At 37.8% G+C, this 17,754-nt stretch overlaps 1 protein-coding gene across 2 annotated transcripts; it reads left to right on the forward strand.

The window, feature by feature from the left end:
* Nucleotides 1–5,578: 5,578 nt before the first annotated feature.
* On the forward strand, nt 5,579–15,746 carry LOC310942159 (V-set domain-containing T-cell activation inhibitor 1-like). 2 transcript variants are annotated; one of them, XM_083907475.1, is made up of 10 exons: nt 5,579–5,711; nt 6,688–7,011; nt 7,277–7,600; nt 8,055–8,090; nt 8,551–8,829; nt 9,267–9,398; nt 10,426–10,503; nt 10,968–11,051; nt 11,199–11,282; nt 14,450–15,746. In XM_083907475.1, exons 1-10 carry the CDS (start codon nt 5,609–5,611, stop codon nt 14,512–14,514), a joined length of 1,509 nt encoding a protein of 502 aa, XP_083763601.1. In that variant the 5' UTR covers nt 5,579–5,608; the 3' UTR covers nt 14,515–15,746. The 2 variants fall into 2 exon arrangements, with proteins under 2 accessions (XP_083763601.1, XP_083763602.1); XM_083907476.1 differs by lacking the exon at nt 5,579–5,711 and adding an exon at nt 6,500–6,610.
* The last annotated feature ends 2,008 nt before the right edge of the window (nt 15,747–17,754 follow it).

Raw genomic sequence — 17,754 nt, forward strand, 5'->3', positions numbered from 1 at the left:
TACGACACCACAAGGTTTGTCACTGTGACAAAGACGGAGACCAACTGCTTCAACTGTGTGGTCAAACAGGAGGACATTTACCACAGGGTTCACCAGGAGATCACTCTGTCAGGTGAGACTCTCAGATCTTCACCTGTGATGATGCTCGTGTTGTCGTCTGTGCGTTTACATCCTGTTTGTTTCCTCTTTTCCTCAGAGAAACTCTTTGAGAAAAAATCCTGCAACTGTACAGGTGAACTCGTATTCATGTGGTTGACTGGAGGTGTCATAGTTGTGTCACTGCTGGCTCTGCTTCTGTATCTGATTAAAACTAGACGCAGTGTTCGAGGTAAGTTCTTAAATATTTGATGGCATTTAAATATTAATTGTGCTGCAGCTAACAATTCTTTTCATAATCAATCAGTAAATACTTTTCTAGCATTAATCAATGAGTTGTTTGATCCATAGAATGTCAGAAGATGTTGATCAGTGTTTCCCAAACCTTGATTCAGTGAAGTCCTCAAATGTCTTCTTATGTCCACAAAGCAACATTATTTAGTTTGAATGATTTTGTTGTCGTTGTGTTTATATGGATTAGCGCAGCCAACGTTAATCGACTATTGATGACTGAGTTTTTGACTGATGACATTTTAAGCTTCATAAATGTGAATATTTTCTGATTTCTTTGCTTCATATGACAAACACTGATCAACGTTTTTTAACATTTTCTGACCAAGCGATTCATCGAGAAAATAATCGTCAGTTGCAGCTCTACTCACGTCTGTGACTTGTTCATCATGAAATGGTTGATATTTGTCACAGTTTATTCTCTTGATTCACTTTGACGTGATTTGAGTTTGTGTCAGAACAGAATGAGCTGCTGAATGTTATTAATGTGGAAAACTGTCACTGTGACACAACAGGGTGGATGATGGGAAAGATGAAACACATGATTAAATCAATGGAAGAGATGGAGCACAGGTCCACTTACAAGACCCCAGGTAAATATTATCTACATTTTATGTTTCATTCACTCATTTCGCTCACTTTCCTGTTGGTTTGATGTGATTCTGTTTATGAGACGAACATTTGCTGATCCTTTAAGATCAAAACACTGGAAACGGAGGCGAGAATGACGAGATGAACTTGTTACGCAAGTCCAGTAACAAGACCTCAGGTAAACATGAGCAGGGGTTTTCAACCTTCAACTAATTCCCCTGAAATAATCAGGTTTATTGATGATTTGACTGATTAAACATGATCATTAAAAAGTAGAACTTCTGTCTTCACAGGTGAAACGGACGGTGTTGTCAAACGGAAGATTCCACAAACTGGCGATTTGCCCCCTACGTAAATGAACAGGAAGTGCTCTATGACTTCAGCATACATCGATCGCCTCCAAACTTTATACGTGACACAACACACTGACCCTGAACACGTCTACGTTCTCTATTATTATGTATATTTTATGTCTCTAGTGTTTCCTGTGTGTGGCTCTGTGTAACAGAACATAGATTATTAATGTCCGATTTAAAAGATCGTGGAGATGATGGAACAACAATGAATCGTCCAAAGATATTTTTATATATGTTTGAAGAACTTGTTTTAAATGTCCTCGAAGCCATTAAATCTACACACTGGTCCTTTAAAGACAAATAATGTGTTTGCACTGTTACTGTTTATAAGGAACATGTTAAACTTCTGTGTATTTCTAGAATCTGAATATGATGAATGTTGACACGTTTTTGTATTTGATGAAATCAAGTCATGCAAACACTGTTTAACCTTAAATAAGTTTTAAGTTTTTCATTCTTTGTTTCATTATCAGGTAAAAATACACTTGTGCCTTCTTTTATACACTGTATATACATTTGTCACTTTATTAATGTGAAATAAATATATGTTACTGCCTCTGTGTTGTTTCCTGAAAACTGAAACACAAACGTCTCCGTTTGTCTTCGGACACAAAGTCAAAGTGCGTTAAACCATCATTGATGGTCGGTTCCTGACGTTCTGACAATGTTGTTTTTACTGTGACGTCAGAAAATGTCTTCAAACATCATTATCATCATCTAAAGTTTATTCATAATAATAATAATAATAATTAACATTAGACATAATCGACACGAGTTTGTTAAAATGAATGAAAGATGTCAAAAACGACATTAACACATGTTCACATAGTTGTATAATGAGATGTCGGTAAGGTCCAAATGTAGCGTCGTTACACGTCACAACACAATCTATTAAAACCAGAAGAACTATAAAATTCTATGTATTAAATGAATTATTCTTTTTACAAAATATATTATGAACAGCCTAAGAATTTTTAAGAAAAGTATGTGCAATTTCAACAACACTATCACTCAGTTCAACATTTATTTCAGTTATACCTGAGCACAGGTTAACAAAACATTTACATTTGTCCCTGAAACATGGCGTCTTTTAGCCTACAAAAGTGCATCAAATCTAACTTCCCGTTTAACGCATAATACATCCATGGGAAGACACGCCAACAGTTCATATAACTATGTTGGGCCGGACAAAAATGTCGATAAAATAACAGCAACGCACAGAGAACGTCAGACGACCTGAAACTGCTTAGCGCTGTTGTTAGCCACACCGGAGCTAACTGCTGGCAACGCAGCACATGACGTCATGACGCGCGAACGTCGCAACCAATGAATGACGGACGTTAAGAAACTACGTCATCGCGCTCTTTGCGAGCAGTGCTGCGTTCAAGTCAGCTTAGGAGATCGCCTACTCTTCCACTCGGATAATGTTACAAGGATGCGTTCAAGTACCGATTCCCCGGGCCGGACTGGAGCCACTGGCGGGCCGTATGTTTGACACCCCTGCACTATAACATATAAGTACTTAAACGCACCGCAGTTCAAATACACTATAACATTAAAGTACTTAAACGCACCACAGTTCAAATAAAAGTACTTAAACGCACCACAGTTCAAATACACTATAACATAACAGTACTTAAACGCTCCACAGTTCAAATAAAAGTACTTAAACGCACCACTGTTCAGATACACTATAACATTAAAGTACTTAAACGCACCACAGTTCAAATACACTATAACATTAAAGTACTTAAACGCACCACAGTTCAAATAAAAGTACTTAAACGCACCACAGTTCAAATACACTATAACATAACAGTACTTAAACGCACCACAGTTCAAATAAAAGTACTTAAACGCACCACAGTTCAAATACACTATAACATAACAGTACTTAAACGCTCCACAGTTCAAATAAAAGTACTTAAACGCACCACTGTTCAGATACACTATAACATTAAAGTACTTAAACGCACCACAGTTCAAATACACTATAACATTAAAGTACTTGAACGCACCACAGTTCAAATAAAAGTACTTAAACGCACCACAGTTCAAATACACTATAACATTAAAGTACTTAAACGCACCACAGTTCAAATAAAAGTACTTAAACGCACCACAGTTCAGATACACTATAACATAACAGTACTTAAACGCTCCACAGTTCAAATAAAAGAACTTAAACGCACCACAGTTCAAATAAAAGAACTTAAACGCACCACAGTTCTCCGCCCTAAACTACCAGTTTCCACAAGCACATTCTGCAATTTGACAGGGCTTTTATTTTGAAATGCTGACTTGCTCGGTGCGATGTGAGTAAACACACTGACAGCTGCTGTCGTGTTTACTGGGATTTATTATAAAAAATATTGTGTGGTTTTGTGATTTTTTTTTTTTCAATGCTGTATTTAATATTTAGTATATTTGTAATGCGTTTAAAAAATGTTGATCCGCCTCAACTGACGAAAATCAAAGTGACTGTAAACTGAAGGGAAAAAAAAGAAAGAAAAAAAAAGCAGCGCGAGAGCATACGCCCATTTTCAAGTGGTAGCTTGGTGCTGCGGTTCAGTGTGTGTGTGTGTGTGTGTGTGTGTGTGTGTGTGTGTGTGTGTGTGTCAGAGTCAGTTGTCAGTTGTGTTGTTTTATTATAGTGTTAGTCGAGAGTCAGTTGTGTCTGTTTAACCGCTCCCTCGCTCATTCTGGTCTAAAACTTTGTCGACAGTCAAGTTTTGTTTTAAGCTAACTTAGGCTAACTGTTAGCATCGCACGTCGCTAAAGGAACGATGAAAACTCACTTTTCTACTGAAAACTCGCTCGTCTTTGTCGTCGTTTGTTCTCTGGTTTGTTTTGGATCAACACAGAAGGACGAGACTAAAGGTGAGGAACACTTTTTTACTAAGTTTGAGTAAAATTAGCACTTTAATAACCTGGTTAAAGTCTATTTTAACCACGTTATTACGTTAAAGTGGAGATGACATGATGATTACAACAAGTTTAATTCTTTAACTCGCTCATTTTTCGTCTAATGTGTTCAGACATTGTGAAATTTGAATTATTATTGTTAATGAAGTGACTCTGGTAGAGCTGAACTAACCATTATTTCCACCGTCGTCATGATCTGTCGGTTATTTTCTAATTGTTCCATAAAATGTGAAGAATAATATAATAAATGTTGATCATCATTAATCACTAATTGAGTAACTGACTCTGGATTTTGTGATATTTAGACCAAACACTGTTTCTTAGCTGTTATATACAGTATATATAGGGAAGTTTACAAAAGTATGTTTACTGAAGTGTTTTTATTTTTAAAAACTAGATTTTTGTATTCTATTCAAAAGTTTATTTGACAGTTAAGATTTCTGAGTCATGTATTTAATATTTTGGGTGAATACATCATTTTATTTAAAATACTTCTTGTACACGTTCACTTTCACTTTGAACAAAGGCTGACAGTCAGACACGCACTAAGATTATGTCTGTTTCCTGTTTTGTTCAGCGGAACATCACCCTCAAGTTTGTACTTGAATGAACCAAGTGTGAACTCGCGTAGAAGGAAACTAGACAATGAAAGGAATAAACCATCCACATAAATATGTGCAGAGAAACTCTCACCCTCCAATCTGAGTTTTACACTGAATTTAGATGCAAAGACACTGTATTGTCATCCCCATGGACAAATTCAAATATCCACACAGAAGCTTCCACTCTCCACTTCTAAAGACTGAAAGAATGGAAAACCAAAAAATTAACAGCTAATAAATCCTACTTAATTTAAAAGTTAGTTAATCTAGTTATCAGTAATACAGTATAATCATCATTATAATTATTATTATTATAATCATCATCATAATGATATGATCTTAGAGGAATTGGAATCACTCTTAATTCTAACTCCCTGGTTTTTGACATCACTGTTCTATATTTAACCTTTTTATAAATGATTTAACTGCTGCTTTACAGTAAAAGACGTGTCATGTAAATGTTACCCGATTGCTCTGTTCAAATGTAACCATTCAAATATATTATGTTTCCTCTCAAACTCAGGTGTCTCCAGAACGTACGTCACAGAGGGGGAGGCCGCCATCCTTCACTGTTCTTATAGAGGAAGCCTCGAGAAAACAGTGGTAGACTGGAAGAAAGACCAAGATAAAGAAGTGTTCTTCTACGAGAACGGCGTGCACTACGACAACGGGCGCCATGGTCAGGACGCTCAGTACAAAGACCGAGTGGAACTTTTCTACGACGAGCTGAAGAACGGAAACGCATCCATGATCCTCAGAAACACCAGGATTGAAGACACAGGGATTTACTCCTGTGTACTTCCACATTTGAGTTCTGGAAGGCAAATATTTAATATGGAGCTCATCGTCAGTGAGTCGTCGTCTTTTACCTTCTTCATTCAGAGGTCACCGCCAGGCTTTTAGCGATGGATTAACATGGGATAAGGAAATGTTCTACTCAACGTTCAAGTCCCATTTTCTTACAACACATTAGTCTGTAACTTTATTTTGGAGCGTTTAAAGGGACACTGTGTAGTATTTATGGGTTTATATGACCCAAAATCCACTTTTTTATACATATTATGTGCTTCTGCATTGTCTAGTCGCTGTATAATAGTTTTTGTTTCATTTTCGTAGTGTTTCAAAAAGTCATGTAAAATAACATGATCGCGGGCCGCGGTTGCATAGCCACTGTTAGCAGAGAGACGCCATGTTTCTACCGGAGCCTGTAAGGACAAACGCGAGAGAACAAATCAAGCGTCTCTTTACTCGTAGCTGAAGTCCCGCCTCCTCTCTCTCCGCTTCGTCTGCTACAGCCGCGGTAGCTCCGCCCTCTCCCTCGCCTCACGAACCTCATCTGCTGACACGGAGAAAGACGACGAGGACGACATTTGACCGGCTGAGGACACCGTAGCGCTCAGGGAAGGGAGGGGGTGAGCAGAGGAGCAGTTCTTTGTTGTACATTTCAGCCTCTCCTCTAGATGGCACTATAAACTACTTATTTCCCCTTTAAAACATTGTAGATTGACGTGTGTTCACGTCTTCACGTCAGCAGCTGTGTAGACATAATGAAATTATTTTGAAACACTGCGATAAGTTTCAGAGCTTAATATTGCAGCAAATTCTCACGGCAGCCCGAGAGTTTGCGCTGCGGTCCGCAAAGTTCCACGCCAAGTACATTTTTATAAATGCCATCGTGTGCGTGAAAGCAAGCGTACGCCCGTCTTTTTGTGCGTACGCACTGTTTATACATGAGGCCCCTGGAAATTTGTAAGTTTGATTATTTGTTTTGATTGCTCTGTTCAAATGTAAACACTCAAATATATTACGTTTCCTCTCCGACTCAGGTGTCTCCAGAACGTACGTCAACAAGGGGGAAGACGCCGTCCTTCACTGTTCTTCTGGAAGAAGCCTTGAGAACACAGTGGTAAACTGGAAGAACAAAGATAAAGAAGTGTTCTTCTACGAGAGCGGCCTGCACTATGAGAACGGGCGATCAGGTCAGGACGATCAGTACAAAGGACGAGTGTCACTTTTCTACGACAAGCTGAAGAACAGAAACGCATCCATGATCCTCAGAAACACCAGTGTTGAAGACGCAGGGATTTACACCTGCAGCCTCTCAGTAAGGACAGGACATTCAGAACAGTCCAGGAAGGAGCTCATCGTCGGTGAGTCGTCGTCGTCTTTGACCTTCTCTATTCAGAGGTCGTCTATTTTACGTTATTTAAAATGTAATATAAAGGGAATTTGGACATTTGTGAATCGATTCAGAATCGTCCGCGTCTGAATTGCGATGCATCTAAGAAGCAATGTTTTCTAGTTGTAAATGCTCATAACGTACATCACCAGGAAATGTGTAAGTTTGATTATTTGTTTTGATTGCTCTGTTGAAATGTAACCATTCAAATATACGATGTTTCCTCTCAAACTCAGGTGTCTCCAGAACGTACGTCAAAGAGGGAGAAGACGCCGTCCTTCACTGTTCTGCTGGAGGAAACCTTAAGGACACGGTGATACAGTGGAAGGACAAACACAGTACAGAAGTGTTCCTCTACTCGTACGGACAGCACTCTGAGAGCGGCCGGTCCAGTCAGGACGATCAGTACAGAGGACGAGTGTCACTTTTCTACGACGAGCTGAAGAACGGAAACGCATCCATGATCCTCAGAAACACCAGGGTTGAAGACACAGGGATTTACACCTGTGAATTTCCACGTTTGAGTTCTGGAAAGCAAATATGGATGAAGCTCATCGTCGGTGAGTCGTCGTCTTTTACCTTCTCTCTTCAGAAAAAACATTTTCCTCCATTGTCTGTCATTCTGTCCACTAAACAACAAATCCATTAATCATGAAAATAACGATAAAGATATCACAATCTCGAGTATCGTTTTAGACGGTTTATGAACGTATGAATCCGTTAACGACACATTTATCATTTCAGAGACATAATTCTCCAACTGTGGAACAAATATTGTTCTCCTAAAAGAAGAAGAAACAAACAGCCCAAACATGACTCAGCTGACATTTATTTAAATGTTTTCAGTCCTGTGCAGAGTGAAGCATGAGATTTAGTTTTGGATTTTACATTTTTATCTGTCCGATATCTGATCCAGTGATTTTGACCAGTATCAGACTGATACACATGCCTAGTTTAAGGTTTTATGGAAAAAGTCATGGCGTAAAAACATACATTTGTTTATTTTCCTTTTAGAACCAGTCTTCAAAGACAGATGTGGACTTGAAAAAGGTGAGCGGTCTTTATTTATACAGCACTTTCCTTGACTTGATGACAACTCAAACTTCAGTTTCACACACGTCGTCGTTTCCCCGGCCGATTCCGCGGAGTAGACGCGGACATCGCTGGGATTCACGGCAGCACAAGGACTCGGTCTGTGTGTCCAATCGGCGCAGAGTGTGAGCACTTTACCACGTTACTCTGCAGAGCAAGAGCCGGTCAGCGTAACTATTGTCAAAGGCGGCAGACACTGTGTTTACATTCTGAGGATGAGGTCACTCTCCTCCCCCTATGGGTGGGTCTAAAAAGTGTGGCACTCGTGTTGTAGTTCAAACCTTGAACCGACGCTTGGCCACCGAAGACTCGCGTCATTTGATGTCATCAATTACCTTGTAAGTCGCTGTGGATAAAAGCGTCTGCTAAATGACTGTAATTTAATGTAATGCAATGTCATTTCTCGTGCTGTTTCTAGGAGCCGTTCATGCTCCATACCTTGGAATATCTAAAGAGACGGAGGACGGCGTGGAGCTCCAGTGTGTGGTCAGAGGTTCTCCATCAAAGCTGAGTGTAGAGTGGGAGACGTGTGAAGGAATCCCTTTAAATGCCACAGGTCAAACAGTCTCTGAGAGACGAGGACGTTACGACACCACGGTCTACATCACTGTGACAGATATGAGGACCAACTGCTTCAGCTGTGTGGTCAAACAGGAGGACATTTACCACAGGGTTGACAGTCAGATCACTCTGCCAGGTGAGACCCTCCTTAAATACATGTCAGCTCTTCACGTGTGATGTTGTTATGACCACTCAGTGTTTCCCCCAGAGCTGGGACGACTAGTCGACTTAAAACATTCGTCGGCATGGATATTTTTGCGTCGACGTGTCTCGGCCTGTCCTGAGGACCAATCGCAGCTCTTGCCGTCTCCGTTGTCCCTTGACGGAGTGACGGACACCTGAAAAATATTTTGTGCAGCCGGAGACGACGCAGAGGCTCTGTGACGGGCTCTACGGTGACATAGAGGGCTCTGCGTAACCGACGTAGAGTACTTTACGCAGGAGTATACATTGGGCTTGAGCCCACTCTCCACCTCTCCGGTCCGCCGCTGCCACGTACATGTAGGGGAAACACTGTTCTGCTCGTGTTGTCGTCTGTGCATTTACATCCCGTTTGTTTTCTCTTTTCCTCAGAGAAACGCTTTGAGAAAACCCTCTACAGTACGGGAGATCTCGTAGGCTTTTGTTTTGCTGGAATTTTCACAGTTGTGTTACTTCTGCTGCCTCTGACTCTGCTCCTGATCATCACAATACGCAGAAGTCGACGTAAGTTCTGAAATATTTGACGGCATTTAAATATTAATTGTGCTGCAGCTGACGATTCTTTTCATAATCAATCGGCAAATAATTTTCCAGCATTAATCAATGAGTTGTTTGATCCATAGAATGTCAGAAGATTTGTTTTTTTTACATTTTCAGCTTCATAAATGTGAATATTTTCTGCTTCCTTTGCTTCATATAAAGAAGAAATAATTATCAAGTGAAAAATGTCAGTTAGTGAGGAAAAAGGAAACGTTTCAGAACTTGGGCAAACCTTGGGAAACACATCACTGTTATTTATGTGCTTCAAAATTGTTCTTTCAATAAGAGAAAAGCAGATTTCTTGTACTTTTCCATGTGAAATAGTCACAGCTGATGACAGCTGCTGGGTAAAATGTGAATTCTAGGGTGTTTGTTACATACAGTAAATGTATGTGCTGGTTAATATGTCATTTATTTCACATTTCCTACTGTCTCTCAGCGACTGAACAGCTGTTCAGACACGGGCTTGGAGTCGCCGTTTTCCCCGTCGACATCTGACAAAATAATCGTAAATATCTAACGTTTATAATCTGACAAACGTTAGATATTTACAATTAGAAGTTCCAGACGGACAGCGACTGCAAGCCTGTGACGACTTCCTGTCCAGTGAGCTGTCACTCCAAAACCCAGTAGCCAATCAGCAGGCAGCTTCCTAAGCCCCGCCCACAGTCAGAACCACTAACAAAAAACGAAACTTAAAGAACAAATGTATTTTTAACAATAAAATACAATATTTTTGAATGATTAAATCAATTTTATTATTGTATTTTATTGACACAAATCTAATTCCATGTGATGGTTACAGCCCTAAAATCAATGCGGTTTTAGTTCATTAACGACTGATAATCTCACGTCTGTTACTTGTTCATCATGAAGTGGTTGATGTTTGTCACAGTTTATTCTCTTTGATTCACTTTGATGTGATTTGAGTTTGTGTCAGAACAGAATGAGCTGCTGAATGTTATTAATGTGGAAAACTGTCACACAACAGGGAAGATGATGGGAATGATGACCCGCATGATGACATCAATGGAAGAGATGGAGTGCAGGTCGACTAACACGACCTCAGGTAAATATAATCTACATTTTATGTTTCATTCACTCACTTTCCTGTTGGTTCGATATAGAGCTGCAACCAACGATTATTTTGGTAATCGATTAATCTGTCGATTATTTTCTCGATGAATCGCTTAGTTCATAAAAATGTCAAAAAACGTTGATCAGTGTTTGTCAAACCTGGAAACGACGATGTTCTCCAATGTTTTGTTTTGTCCACAAACCCAAATTATTCAGTTTGAATGATTTCTTTGTTTATGTGGAGCAGAGAAGCAAAGAAAATATTCACTTTAAGAAGCTAAAACAATCAGAAATCTTGCTTTAATCATGAAAAAAAGCTTCAAAGCGATTATCGATCATCAAAATAGTTGACGATTCATTTAGTAATCGAGTAATAATCGATTCATCAATTAATCGTTTCAGCTCTAGTTTGATGTGATTCTGTTTATGAGAAGGAACATTTTCTGCTTCTTTTAGTTCAAAACATTGGAAACCGAATCATCAACGTGGAGAATGTACCAGAGGAGGAAGTGAAGTTCATGCCCACTAACAAGACCTCAGGTAAACATGAGCAGGTGTTTTCCAACTTTCCTGTTCAGTCAAAGTCATCTAGTTTTTTTTCTAACTCGTTATTTCAACTAATTCACCTGAAATAATCAGGTTTATTGATGATTTGACTGATTGAAACATGAACTTCTGTCTTCACAGGTGAAACAAACGGTGACATCGAACTGAAGATTCGACAAACTGACTCTGTCTATGATGAGAGGTGGACCTCACAGAGCATTTATGGTATGAATGAATAGAACAAACCTTTAAAGCTGCTCTCAGTAAATGATGAGTTTAAAGAACTGACACTAAAATAGGACCAGTTCAACGATAATGTTTGACGTAGCAGAGAAATATTGACTGTCCAGTCTTCATGTCATAGAAACACTGACAAACTCATGAAGCTCTTAAAGACACAACCATCAGTTTAAAAACAGATGTTTTGCACCTAATTATAGAGAATAGTATCAATAACAGTGTTAATAATGATCAATATCAATAAGAGTGTCGATAATTATCGGTATCAATAATTATCAGTATCAATAAGGGTGTTGATAATTATCAGTATCAATAATTATCAGTATCAATAAGAGTGTTGATAATTATCGGTATCTATTATTATCAGTATAAATAAGAGTGTTGATAATTATCGGTATCAATAATTATCAGTATCAATAAGAGTGTCGATAATTATCGGTATCAATAATTATCAGTATCAATAAGAGTGTCGATAATTATCGGTATCAATAATTATCAGTATCAATAAGAGTGTCGATAATTATCGGTATCTATTATTATCAGTATAAATAAGAGTGTTGATAATTATCGGTATCAATAATTATCAGTATCAATAAGAGTGTCGATAATTATCGGTATCAATAATTATCAGTATCAATAAGAGTGTCGATAATTATCGGTATCAATAATTATCAGTATCAATAAGAGTGTCGATAATTATCAGTATCAATAAGAGTGTCGATAATTATCGGTATCAATAATTATCAGTATCAATAAGAGTGTCGATAATTATCGGTATCTATAATTATCAGTATCAATAAGAGTGTCGATAATTATCGGTATCAATAATTATCAGTATCAATAAGAGTGTCGATAATTATCGGTATCTATAATTATCAGTATCAATAAGAGTGTCGATAATTATCGGTATCAATAATTATCAGTATCAATAAGAGTGTCGATAATTATCGGTATCTATAATTATCAGTATCAATAAGAGTGTCGACAATTATCGGTATCAATAATTATCAGTATCAATAAGAGTGTCAATTATCAGCATCTATAATTATCAGTATCAATAAGAGTGTCGATAATTATCGGTATCAATAATTATCAGTATCAATAAGAGTGTCGATAATTATCGGTATCAATAATTATCAGTATCAATAAGAGTGTCAATTATCAGCATCTATAATTATCAGTATCAATAAGAGTGTCGATAATTATCGGTATCAATAATTATCAGTATCAATAAGAGTGTCGATAATTATCGGTATCTATAATTATCAGTATCAATAAGAGTGTCGATAATTATCGGTATCAATAATTATCAATATCAATAAGAGTGTCAATTATCAGCATCTATAATTATCAGTATCAATAAGAGTGTCGATAATTATCAGTATCTATAATTATCAGTATCAATAACAGTGTTAATAATTATCAGTATCTATAATTATCAGTATCAATAAGAGTGTCGATGATTATCAGTATCAATAAGAGTGTTGATAATTATCAGTATCAATAATTATCAGTATCAATAACAGTGTTAATAATTATCAGTATGACTAACAGTGTTAATAAATATCAGTATCAATATCATTGTCGTCAATGATCTGTGATCAGTTTAACTAAATGTCCTGATGATCCGTTCACATCTGATACTGGAGGACAAGATCTGGCCGTCCTCGTCTGTCTCATTGATCACCACAGTGATCAATGTACACAGTAAAAAAAAAAGGGCTCTATAGCGCCCCCTTAGGTGAAAATGTGGGCAAAATTAAGTTCCATCCAATTTTCCCGAAACCTGGTGTGAAGATGTTATCGACCAAGACGAACAAAAAAAAGTCTGTCGTAACCATGGCCTCAACTCAACAGGAAGTCGGCCATTTTTAGTTTTGGCATTTGTCGTGCTGACGGCAATTCAAAACGTTGTGGCCACGGCAACCCTCTGCGTTTTGGCGAATTTCGACCATTCGCCATGAAACAGGAAGTGCCCTATGACTTCAGAAGACATCGACCGATCGCCTCCAAACATCATACGTGACACAACACGCTGACCCTGAACACGTCTACGTTCTCTATTATTATGTATATTTCATGTCTCCAGTGTTTCCTGTAGGGATCGACCAATTATCGGCCTGGCCGATAATATCGGCCGATATTCGGCATTTTTGCGATAATCAGCATCGGCCATTTTTTTCACCGATAACCGATATAATTAATTAATGTATTTTAAAACGCGCTCCTTTGGCTCTGATGCAGCGTCTCTGCCTGAAGTCACCACTCTCTTGGTTGTGTAACAATGTCCCGCCCACAACCCTCACTGATTGGCTACTTGGCGCAAGTCAGTCAGTGACAGCCAATCAGTCCACACTGAAGCCTCTACATGCAGCGCCACAGACACGGAGGATGGTGGAAGTTTTAAAAAATACCACAGCCTTATCCTCTAGTATAATGGAGGAAAACCTGCACTTTGGCTCTGGAGATTAAACTACTTCAACACGTGTACCGCTCAATAAACACCCGCGGTGATTATAGCCTATAAGTTTAACAGCACACGCTAACGTGTCCTTGTTTGTTTTCAGTCGCCTCTCTCTCAGCGCTCTCTTTTTTCATTCAATAAATTTACCGTCGTGTCTACAACTCACGTGTGTAAAGTAGACTTTATTGTTTTGATTTCCAATTGCCAAGTGCCTTATTCTTATTTATGTAATATGACACAGTTCTAAGAACAAGAGTGTACATTTAATGATCTGAGATTCCAAATATGACTTAATTTCTCTAAATATATAAATACATATAATAATAAATAAGGAACTATAAGTGAAAAACTCAGCACTGAAAGTTGTGTCTTTATTTACTCATTATGCTGTTTGATGTAAAATTTTTCATAAATAACTATTAAATCTATAAAATGAATGTAGTGAGCCAAGGTTCAGGCCACACTCTGTATTGGTTTGCCCTTAATCAGGCTGAATCAGATGTAGCCGACCTGAAAGAACATAAGACGTCATTAATTAAATGTTATTCATAATAATATTATGTAGTGCAGTGGAAGTTTAATAGACAGTTTTGCTCTAATAAATTAATATAAATGTTCTCTTTTAATTCTCACTCTTTCTTTTTGTCTCTCTTTCTCTAAATCCTCATTACACATGGATGGATCCAAGAAGTGGGTGAAAAGTACAGTACGGCAGTATTTCACAAAGCCAACCCCAGGAAGTGCAGCGTGTAATACCTGCAAATACATTAATGATTATGTGATTATGTTATTATGTTAATTGTGTATTCATGTTATTTTACAAAAAGTTAAGGCCATTTGTCAGTTTAAACAAACGGTATACTGTATTCAATTTAATCCCAAGTTTGTTTCTCAAAATTTTGACACCAAAATTTTAATTTTTACTGCAAATACATATCGGTTCTACATATCGGCTATCGGTTTCGCTTGGTTATTAATAATCGGTATCGGTATCGGCCCTGAAAAACCCATATCGGTCGATCCCTAGTTTCCTGTGTGTGGCTCTGTGTAACAGACCATAGATTATTCATGTCAGATCTAAAAGATCGTGGAGATGATGGAACAACAATGAATCGTCCAAAGATATTTTTATATATGTTTTTATGAAAGTGTGCTTAACTCCAGCTGTCACACAGAGGAGAAGCTGAAAGTCAATCACTGTCATCTATACAATCCTTTGAGTTTATATTTTTACCGCTTTAATGAAAGAATTTCTATATTTTTAAATACGTCTTTGAACAGGTCAGTTAGTTTCCAGTGTAGCCTGACCTGTTACTATGGAAACACATTTCTGTGTTTTTAAAAATTAGTAAATAGTGTTTGTTTATGGATCCACTTTGTCGTCTGCACTAAAATGTATTTTGCGTTGATGTAAATGAGTGTTAAAGGTCCACTGTGTAGAATTTAGAAGTCAAAGTTTTGTGACAACATGTTTGTTTTAGTTTAACCTCAGATTGACTGAAGAGTTGATCAGTGACGACATTTACCAGGGTCACTGAATGCATCTCAGTGTCGCTCTAAACTTACTTGTTGTGGTTGTTGCCGTCAGAATAAATTACGTTTAAATTTCGGACATAATTTAAAGCGCTGACGTCTGATAATCCAGAGTGAGTTTGGAAGATCTTTTTCTTTTATTTTTCTTAAATGTCCTGATTGAATGCCATTAAATCTACACACTGATCCTTTAAAGACACATTTACTGTGTTTGCACTGTTACTGTTTATGTTTATAAGGAACATTTTTAAGCTTCTGTATTTGTAGAATCTGAATGTGAAAATGTTCAGGGAGTTTTTAAAAGTCGAATGAAATCAAGTCATACAGACACGGTTTAACCTTCAATAAGTTTTTCATGCTTTGTTTCATTATCAGGTAAAAATGCACTTGTGCCTTCTTTTATATACTGTATACACATTTTTCACTTTATTAATGTGAAATAAATATATTTTACTGCCTCTGTGTTGTTTCTTGAAAACTGAGCGTCAGAAAAACAAAACAAAAAAAACAACTAGAGTGGCGATAGTCGACGACTACTAATGCTCCGCGCTGAGTCCATGCGCCCACATTTTTATGCCAATTTTAAAGCAAAATTTGCATAGGCAATGAAGGCCACTTTGGACATGTGGTGTGCAGCGGTGACCTTGGAAATAGGTTGAGGTCACCGATCTTCGAACTTGTCCAAGATACTTGTAAGAGGCATCCACAGTGCCAGTTTGGCAGCAATACAATAAATATTTGTCAAGTTATCGCGTTGACGAGGTTGAAAAGTGCCGGTTTTTGGCTATTTTTCAAGTTTCAAGTGCAGCTGTGACCTTGAAAAGTAGGTCAAGGTCACCCATCTTGGAACTTATTCAAGATACTTGTAAGAGGCATGGACAGTGCCAGTTTGGCAGCAACACAATAAATATTTGTCAAGTTATCGCGTTGACAAGCTTGAAAAGTGCCAGTTTTTGGCTATTTTTCAAGTTTCAAGTGCAGCTGTGACCTTGGAAAGTAGGTCAAGGTCACCCATCTTCGAACTCGTCCAAGATACTTGTAAGAGGCACGGACAGTGCCAGTTTGACATCAATATGTCGAATAGTTGTCAAGTTATCGTGTTGACAAGCTCGTAAAGTGCCGTTTACACATTTCTCACATTTCCCCGGGAAAAAAAAAAGCGCAAAAATTCACGAAAAATTCAAAAAAAGGTTTTTGAACAAAACGAAAAAAAACACCTGGAGATATTCACCCAGTAAACAATCCTGCAAAATGTGAAGGACGTACGCGCACAGGAAGGTATTCATTTTAGTCCGGACGTCCGGACGGAACGGTGCGAACGCTATATGCTCCACGTCGCTCATAACAACTGTTTCACTGTCTCTTAAACAAAGTCAAAGTGCGTTAAACCATCATTGATCGTCGGTTCCTGACGTTCTGACAATGTTGTTTTTACTGTGACGTCAGAAAATGTCTTCAAACATCATCGTCATCATCATCATCGACATGAAGAACGACGTATGAACACATGAAATAATGTGTTCACGTCGTCGTACAGCGAGATGTCAGAAAGGTCAAAATATAGCGTAGTTTCACGTCACGACACAATCTATTAAAACCACAAAAATGATATCGTTTAGCGAAACGTCGTCATAAATGTGATGGTATGGTCAGACACGTACGGAGGAGCATAAATGACATAATAATATATAAATAAATAGAGGAATTGATGAATAAATAGAAGAATAGAGTAAATTAATGTATAAATAAACATTCTGTCACACTTTCTTCTCTCATGCTTTGATGTTGTGACGCCCTCTAGTGTACAAAGTGTGAAATAAAAACATCGATCCTGAACAAAGTGTGTATGTGTGATTTCTGCTCATGGTGTTTCTTTCGTTTACATTTGGTCATGTTTAAAAAGTACATGAACGCACCACAGTTCAAATACACTATAATGTAAAAGTACCTGAACGCACCACGGTTCAGATACACTTTAATGTAAAAGTACGTAAACGCACCACGGTTCAGATACACTATAATGTAAAAGTACTTAAACGCACAACGGTTCAGATACACTATAATGTAAAAGTACCTGAACGCACCACGGTTCAGATACACTATAATGTAAAAGTACGTAAACACACCACAGTTCAAATACACTATAACATTAAAGCACGTAAACGCACCACAGTTCAAATACACTATAATGTAAAAGTACGTAAACGCACCACAGTTCAGATACACTATAATGTAAAAGTACGTAAACGCACCACAGTTCAGATACACTATAACATTGAAGCACGTAAACACACCACAGTTCAGATAAAAGTACTAAAAAGTATATATATATTATTATTGTTGAAATAATGCACTATTTAAACCGAACGGAAGCCGCGGACCAGACTTTTTGGACATAACCTGGTTTAAAACGACGTCACTCGTAAACACTGTCGAACAAACCAAGTGTCAAAATACACA

Source organism: Microchirus variegatus (assembly GCF_963457635.1).
Source record: "Microchirus variegatus genome assembly, chromosome: 21".
In the NCBI taxonomy this organism is placed as follows: domain Eukaryota; kingdom Metazoa; phylum Chordata; class Actinopteri; order Pleuronectiformes; family Soleidae; genus Microchirus; species Microchirus variegatus.